Source organism: Gracilinanus agilis, chromosome 4 (genome assembly GCF_016433145.1).
Source record: "Gracilinanus agilis isolate LMUSP501 chromosome 4, AgileGrace, whole genome shotgun sequence".
Lineage (NCBI taxonomy): Eukaryota > Metazoa > Chordata > Mammalia > Didelphimorphia > Didelphidae > Gracilinanus > Gracilinanus agilis.
This window is the reverse complement of record NC_058133.1, coordinates 26,339,791-26,348,639: the sequence shown is the minus strand read 5'-3', so window position 1 is coordinate 26,348,639 and position 8,849 is coordinate 26,339,791. Positions and strand designations below refer to the sequence as shown.

The following is an 8,849-nucleotide window of genomic DNA, read 5'->3' as shown; positions in this document are numbered from 1 at the left end:
GAGGTCATTGAGAACAAAATGGGAACCAAAGAGCTTGTGACTTCCCCAAACAGTAGCAAGATGGTGATTGAACTGGAGTGTCTTAACTTACTTCATTATCCCTTGTTGGCCATTTGAGTCACTCAAGGCACAACTGACCTCTCTATGAAATATCTGGTCATCTGATTTATATCTTACCTCCCCAGGCCCAGCCCTTGACCAGAAGCTCTTTGAGGGAAGGAGTAAAAGCATCTGTCTATAGCCTTTCCTGTGCTCTGCTCACAAAAAGTGTTTAAGAAATGCCCCAAGATTGAATGAAGAAAGACCTTATCTTCTTCCAGATCTTGCTCTGCCTCCTCTTCCTCATTCTGCCTTTTCTCTTCCCTCCCTTTAAAAATAAAAAAATTTTTTAACCCTTACTTTCCGTCTTGGAGTCAATACTGTCTATTGGCTCCAAGGCAGAAGAGTGGTAAGGGCTAGGCAATGGGGTTAAGTGACTTGCCCAGGGTCACACAGTTGAGAAGTGTCTTGAGGCCAGATTTGAACCTAGGACTAGGACCTCCAGTCTCTGGGCCTGGTTCTCAATCCACTGAGCTACTCAGCTGCTCCCTCCCTTTTTTTTTTATTCATATTCCTCCCTTTCCCTTTCTTCTCCATCTCTAAAATGAGGCTAGCTGAGATCACTCTCCCAGCTTCCCAGCTCTGAGAGTCTTTCTTAGAGTCCTTCTAGCTCTGTCATCATTCCATGTTCTGGTCCCTCAGTTCGGATCTTTTTCACTCTAAGGGCTCCCCTAGGCTCTGACACTATTTGTTGGAAGGTCCCTTCCAGCTCTGACCTTTTCTGATTCTCTTATTTTCAAGGAAGTTCCAGAAAGCCTTCAAAGGGGAATCCTCCCCTCATGCATCTCAGCAGAGGAAGCTGGTTTTAAGAAAACTGTCCAAGTTCCTGCAGGAAAAAGGCAATCTGGGCATTATTTCAAGCAATGGGGGTGGAAGGTGGTAGGAGAGCAAGATGGATGGGAGACAAAGAAGACGAAGCCCCTTCAGTGACAGCACAGCTAAACTCAGGAAAGAAGCCTGACAAACCCATTGGAGGCACAGAAGTCGATGTGGTCTCCCCATCCCTCTCTCCCTGCTGTCTTCTCTCCCTGGGAAACCTGGTCTTGGAGAAAGGGCACACAGTGACCAAGGAGAAGACCTGGGACCTCATGCTTGGTCTGCTGCGTCCTGGCTCTGTGATCCTTGGCAAATCCCTTCTTCCCTCCGAGCTGCCTCAGTTTCCTCTTGTAGAAGATGAAAGAGAAGGAGCTGATTCTCTCTCTGGTCCCTCCCTGCTGCTGCAGATACTGGGAGCCTCTCGGGCCCCTTTGCTGGAGTTCCTTTACCCACTGCCCCCAGCCTGCCGTGTTGCCTGGGTACATACATGTCGCTTTCCACCGTTAGACATTCAGCCTGGGAGCTGCCAGGAGGGATGGGGGGTGGGTGGAGCTCTGAAGGGTCTACTTCATCTTTCCATCCCCAGTACTTGGCACGGAGCCTTGAATGTGCAGTAGCAGGCTCTTAATGAAGGTTAGTTGAATTGAATTCCCTCCCCACCCCCTTCCTTCCTTTCCTTTCCTTTCCTTTGCTTGCTTTCTCCTCCGCTTTTTCTGGCTTCTCCTCCTCCCCACTCCATTCACTCTCTCTTTGTCACCAGGGCAAAGAGCACCAGCCTGAGCGTCAGGTGACCAGGGCTTTAGTCCCAGTTCCTGTCCCTTTCTCCCTCTGGGCCTCAGTTTCTTTTTCTGTAAAATGAGGGTTTACGCTAGAGGGCCTCTCAGGTCTGCCAGCTCTAGTCTTCTCCGCTTCTATTCCCTCGTCTGTCGTCTTTCCCCCCTCCTCGCTCAGTATCCCCAGGTCATCTCAGTTCCCTCCCTCTTCCACTCCCCCCTCCCATTTTCCTCCTTCCTTTTCCTCTCCAAACAAGTCCCCGGTGGGCAGCCGTTCAGACTGGGGCAGCGCTTCTCTGCCACCTTGAGCCCAGTGTGCGCCGAGCCTGGGGACCTGCTGCGCCTGGAGCACTCGGGTTGGAGGAGAGGACCCGGGGACTGGGCAATCAGCGCCTCCTGACCCGGGGGAAGGGGCCCGGAGCCAGGGACAGGCCCACGACCCTGACTTGGGGTGCCAGAGGTCAGCCTCGGGAAGCCCAGACTCCAGGAGAGGCCACCAGAGTTCCCACCCCCAGCCGCAAGCCGCGCCCAGGTTCGGCCTCGGGCCCTGCTGGGTACGAGGTCCAAGAGGGTCCTGCCGGATCCTCTTTAGCACTTGCCGGAGGCGCAGCCGACTCGCTGCTGGCCGACCGCCGAGCGCGTCCATCCTCCCGGTCGTCCTCCGGTTAGTCCGGCCCCAGTCGGGCCACTGCTGGGCAACACGCAATGAGCAGCTCGTGTAGCAGCTACCTGAACGCCGCCAAGGAGCTAGTGAGCGGCTTCAGCTGCCCTGGACCAGGTGGCGAAGCGGCCAATGTCTACTGCTGCGGCTTTCAGGACCACCGATACTGCTGCGACGACCCCCACAGCTTCTTCCCCTACGAGCACCGCTATATGTGGTGGCTCAGGTGAGGCCCCGCTGCCCAGCCGCGCTCTCCAGCCTGCCCCCTTCCTGCCCTCGCTCTCCGTCTTACTTCTCTTTTCTCCTTCCTCGCCTTCTCCTTCCCTCCATCTTTCCATTCCTACTACCTACTACCTACTTCCTTCTTTCTTCCCTCCTTCCTTCTTTTTCTTTCCTTCCCTTCTTTCTTACCTTTCCCTCCTTCCCTCCATCTTTCCATTCCTACTACCTTCCCTCACTTCTTTCTGCCCTCCTTTTATCCCTTCTTTTCCTCCTCTTCTCGACCCCTTCCCCCTCCTCTTCTTCCCTCCGTCCTTCTCTTTTTCTTTCCTTTTCCCTCCCTCTTTCTTCCCTTTCCCTTCTTTCCTCGATCTTTCTTTCTCTCTTCCTTCTTTCCTTTCCCTCCTGCCTCCCCTTGATCCTTCCTTTCCTTCTGCCCTCTTTCCCTGTTCTCCTTTCCCCTGCTTCCCTCTCTTCTTCCCTCTTTCTTTACCTTCCTTCCCTCCATTCCTTCCTTCCTCTCTCCTTCTCCTTCTCCTTCATCCCCTTCCTCTCATTTCCTTCTCCCTTCACTACTTTCTTTTCTCTAACTCCTACCTTCTTTCCCTTTTTTCATAATCCCCATTTTCTTTCTTCTCTTCCTCCCTTTCTTCCATATTTTCTTTTCCTTCCCGAACTCAAAAAAGAACTAGAAAGGACCTTTAATGCCACTGATTCCAACCCCTTTGTTTTACAGATATGGAAATTGAGGCATAAGGAGGTTAAAGTGACCTCCCTAGGGTCACATAACTGGACAGGGTTTGAATCCAGATTTTGCTGACTTCAAGGCAATTGTACCATTGCCTCTCTGAATTCCTGTCTCGGCTCTGCCAACCATTCACTGTGTGACCTCTCCCCAGGCACTTAATCTCTCTGTGTCTCCACTTCCCCTATCCTTCAAACAAATCTTACCTGTCTTAACTGCCCTGCACGATTACTGCAAAAATCCAGCATGAAAGCCTTTGAAGATCTGGGGGTGGGGTGATCTCATCAGGGATGTGTAGATCCCATGGACTGGACTATCATCTCTATGCAAATGATTCCCTAAACTACATATCCAGCCCTAGCTTCTCTCCTGGACGCTTCACATCACCAGCTGCCTGCCTAGACATCACCTCCATGTCCCTCCGGCATCTCAAACCCAGCGTGTCCAAAATGGGAACTCATCATGTTCCTTTCTAGACCCATTCCTCTCCCTAACCTCCTTCTTTCTGGTGAAGGCACCAGATTTACAGTCTCAGAGTTATCCTTCACCCTTTTCCCCTTGTCCTCGTTCCCCAGATCCAATCAGTTACCAATTCCTTCCCATTCTACCACTGCACTTTTCATCTCTATCCCCTTTGTCCCCACTCTCCCAGCCCCCACCCTCATCATCAGATCTTCACCATCTCTTTTCTGACTATTGAAATAGCATCCCATTTCCTTTCCCCAACTTCATCCCTTCTCCCTCTCTGACTGGTCCTCCGCTAGTCCAGCAAAACACTATTCCTGAAATGCTGCACACATCGATCGCTCACTCAAAACCCCCCAGTGCTCCCTAGGCCCTCACAGCTAAAATACAGACCCCCCCAAGCCTTATATGTAACACCCTCCACAGCCTGACTCCCACCTGGCTTCTTTTGAGTTATTCTCTTTCACACGGTCCACATTTTAGCCATTCTGGATGATTATGTAATCCTTGAACTCGAGGCTCCATCTCTCACCTCTAAGACACTGTGGGCACTCATTAGGCTCAGCTCAAGAGCCACCAGCTTCATCCCTCTCAGCTCCCCTGGCTGCAGTGCTACTGTCCTGTTCAACCCCTCCTGGGCTTTTCTTGAATAAACATCCCCGGCAGAATGGAAGCTCCTTGAGGACAAGACCATTGTGCATTTTTGCCTGGCACAAAGTAGGTGCTTTAGAAAATATTTGTTGATTTCAGTGGAACTTCTCTGATTATAAGCTGAATTTATTCTCCTCCTCCCCTTGCCCTCTACTCCAAGATCCAGAAGAGCGACTTTCATTCCCCATTCACATGATACCAATGCAGACAGGATGCCATTACTCATAAAGTCACAGCATTAGAGCTTGAATGGAACCCAGAGGTCATCTGAGGTCTTGGCCAAGGTTATCCTGCTAGTATAACAAGGCCAAGTTCCAAATTCCATCTTTGGACTAAATTGGAGTTCCTTTCACTGTACTGGGCTCAGATATAGCAATTCTGCCCTCCCCCACCCAAGCCTTCTCTTCTCCGGGCTGAGCATCTCCAAGATCTTCAATCTCTATGTATATAGCATGGTTTCTAGTTTCCATCTTCCTCTAGAACAGTGATGGCGAACCTTTTAGAGGGGAGGGTGATGTCCTCAGGTGAGTGTGGAGAGAGGGAAGGGAGCAGCCTGACCCTGCATCCCTCTGGCTTTCTAGTAATGAACTCTGGTGAACTCTGTGCTGGGGTGATGGCAGTGGTGTCTACAGAGAAGGCTCTGAGTGTCCCCTCTGGCACCCATGCCGTAGGTTTGCCACCATGGCTCTGGACCCATTCTAGTTTGTTTATAGAAGTTCCTTTGAAAACACGACTCCCAGAATGGGCCGCAGGATTCCAAGGTGGTAGACCAGGGCAGAAGGCGGCAGGGCCATCACTTCCTTGGGGGCAGGGGCTTTTGTCTTTGAATACCCAATGGCTAGCAATGCCCTTGGCACATAGTGGGATTGAATAAGTGTTTGTTACTAAACTTATGAAATAAAATAATGGACTCTAGGCCAGCCAGGTAGTAAAATAGAATGCTGGGAGTGGAGTCAGCAGGACCTGGGTTCAAATCTGGATTCATAACTTACTAGCTGTGTAACCCTGGATAAGTCACTTAACCCTGTTTGCCTCAGTTTCCTCATCTGTAAAATGGGCTAGAGAAGGAAATGGTAAACCATTTCAGTATTTCAGCCAAGAAAACTCCAAATGGGGACTGAAAACCTCACTGAAAATGACTGAACAACATATAAATGTTAGCTATGATTATGATTATATTATTCTAGAAAATGAATTAATGCTACAATCCTCAAAAAATAGATGTTTGTTGACTTAGATTCTCAAATTTCCTTCAAGGATTAGCTCAAGTGTCCTCTCATTTATAAGACCTATCTTGATTATGCCTCCTCCATATCCCCAATTACAAGTACCAACTCCCCAATTACTTTGTATGTATTCTGTATTTATTGTGTGCCTGTTGTTTGCCCTCAATAGAACGTAAGTTTCTTAATGGCAAAAATGGTTTCCTTCCTTCCTCCCTCCCTTCCTCCTTTCCTTCCTTCCTTTCTTTTTCTCTTTCTTTCTCTCTTTTTTTTCTCTCCCTCTCTTTCTCCTCTTTTTTCTTTCTTTCTCTCTCTTTTCTCTTTCTTTTTTCCCTCCCTCTCTTTCTTTCTCCTCTTTCTTTCTTTCATTCTTTCTGTCTTTGTGTCTCTGCCTCTCTCTCTGTCTCTGTCTCTCACCCCCCCCACTTCTCTCTAGTATCTAGCACATGTAGTAAATAAGTGCTTTTTTGAATAAATGAATATCTGAAGTTGATTCCCAAAATTGGAAGGGCATAGAATAGATAGATTATTAGACTTGGGACCAGGAAGACTTTGGTTCAAATCCTGCTGTAGATATATACGTAGTGACTGGGTCACCTTGGGCAAATCTCTTACCTTCTCTTGGCCTCAGTTTCCTCACCTGTAAAATGAGAGTTATACTGGATGGTATCTAAACTCCCTCTCACAGCTCCATATCTATGATTCTTTGAATCTAGGTTCCCTGGCCTTCCCTATCCCGCCCTCTGTGTACATTTCCTCATAGAGATTCATGTTAATGCCAAAGAAAAAAGCCAGCAGACAGAATAGAGATACATTTTTTTTAAACCCAATATGATATATTGGTTCTAAGGCAGAAGAGAAGGGTTAGGCAATGGGGGTCAAATGACTTGCCCAGGGTCACACAGCTAGGACTTATCTGAGGCCGGATTTAAACCTAGGACCTCCTGTCTCTAGACCTGGCTCTCAATTCACTGAGTTACCCAGCTGCCCCTGGAGATACAGTTTCTAAAAGTTCAGGAGGCCTATTTTGGTCAGGATAAAGGAAGATGTTCTTGTATTTCAAATTGAATTGGAGCTTTTGACCAATAATATACGATCTTGGATAAGACCTTTACTCACTCTGGGCCTTTGTTTTCCATCTGTTCAATGAAAGGGTTAGATAAAGACAATGTCTAAATCAGTTCAATTCAGTGAATATTTATTAAACACTCACTGTGTGCCAGGTCTGAGGCTCAATGCCAGGCTTACAGGAATGAGACATGGTTGTCATCGTCTAATATGAGCGGAGCCTTCTTGGGACTGAAGAGCAGGGTATCAAGAGGCAACTGAGAAGGGAGTGCATTACAGAAATGCTAGAGGTAGAAGAGTGGTCCTCCCAAGCACATGTAGTCCATTCAGGCTGGACTATAGAGTGTATGAAGGGGAATAGAGTGAAAGAAGGCTCAAAAGCGGGTTGGAAATGGATGATTGAGAGGCTTAAGTGCTAAGCCAGGGCACATGCATTTGATCCAATAGAGAAGAGTGCTATAAATATACTCTCCCTGGATTTTAACAAAATATTGGATGAAGTCTCTCATGTCGTCCTTGTGGAAAGATGCAGAGATGTAGCCTAGATGGAAAATAATACAGTTAAGTGAATTCTGATTGGGTTGAATGGCCAGACCCAAAGAGCAATGACTAAAAGTTTTATGTCAGGTTGAATAGAGATCTGCAGTGGAGTACCACTCAGATATGTACTTGTCCCTATGCTCTTCAACACTGTTGTCAGTGACTTGGATAAATAATAGTGATATCAAGCCGCTGGGTGATCAGGTGGATAGGGCAGTGGACTTGGAGTCAGGAAGATCTGAATTCAAATCCTGCCTCAGATTTTTAATTGCATTCTCAGTAAGTCAGCCTCAGTTTACCTATCTGTAATGTTAGGATGATAATAGCACCTAACTCTCAAGATGGTTGTAAGTATCAAATGAGATAATAATTTATTTTTACAAACCTACCTTCCCTCTATCCCAGGAGCAGAGCAGAACTTCAACTATTGACAAGTACCTTGTCAATAGAAAGGGTACTGGATGGAAAGTGGGCAGGGTGGGTGGTGGGTGGGAAGGAATAATAACTAGAAAAACAAGCAAAAGACAAAGAAAAAACCTCCTGTCCCTCCTGTCTTGAAACCAATACTAAGTACCAAGATAGAAGAACATTAAGGTCTAGGCCAGTGAGTCCCAAAGTGGGCACCACCACCCCTAGTGGGTGCTTTAGTGATCCAGGAGAGTGGTGATGGCCACAGGTGCATTTATCTTTCCTATTAATTGCTATTAAAATTTTTTAAAAATTAATTTCCAGGGGGCTAAGGAATATTTTTTCTGGAAAGGGGGCAGTAGGCCAAAAAAGTTTGGGAACCACTGGTCTAGGCAGTCACTTAACAATGACTTGCCTAGGGTCTCATAGCTAGAAACTGTCTGAGGCCAGATTTGAACTTGGGACCTCCTGTCTCTTCCAGGCCTGGCACTGAGTCACCTAACTGCCCCATGAGACGGATAGTAATTTTAAAGAACTTGGCACAGTGTCTGGAGCATAGTAAGCACTATATAAATGCCAATTATTATTATTACTTGTTATTCAAGTGCTAAATAAAGACTATTAGTAGGAGAAGTGATAATGCTAAATAACTTTTTGAATTTTAATTTTTTGAATGGTCAAAACTCTATTTTCTTTCTCTTCTGCCTTCTCTTATTGGAAAGAAAAAAAGAAAAGAAAGGCAGAACCCTTGTATCAAACACGCACAAACAAAATTAATTCCAACATTGGCTGTGTCTAAAAAAATATGACAGGGGCTGCTAGATGGCTCAGGGGATTGAGAGCCAGGCCTAGAGATGAGAGGTCTTGGGTTCAAATCTGGTCTCAGACTTCCTAGTTGTATGACTCTGGGCAAGTCACTTAACCCCAATTGCCTACCCCTTCCTACTCTTCTGCCTTGGAACTGATACATAGTATTGATTCTAATGCAGAAGGTAAGGGTTTTAATATATATATATATATATATATATATATATATATATATATGTGTGTGTGTGTGTGTGTGTGTGTGTGTGTGTGTGTGTGTGTGTGTGTGTGTCTCATTCTAGACCCTAAGTCCATCCCCTCTCTGTCAGGAAGTGTGGAACACGCTTTGTCTTAGGGCTTCTGGTTGGCCATGGTTG

General features: G+C 46.9%; 1 protein-coding gene across 1 annotated transcript in view; it reads left to right on the top strand.

The window, feature by feature from the left end:
• The first annotated feature begins 2,393 nt into the window (after positions 1 to 2,393).
• The window catches only part of SHISAL2A (shisa like 2A), a 33,779-nt gene continuing 27,323 nt past the window's right edge, over positions 2,394 to 8,849 (top strand). Inside the window, exon 1 of the mRNA XM_044674806.1 lies at positions 2,394 to 2,575. Coding sequence (XP_044530741.1) covers positions 2,394 to 2,575 — 182 coding nt within the window. The remainder of the gene's footprint in view (positions 2,576 to 8,849) is intronic.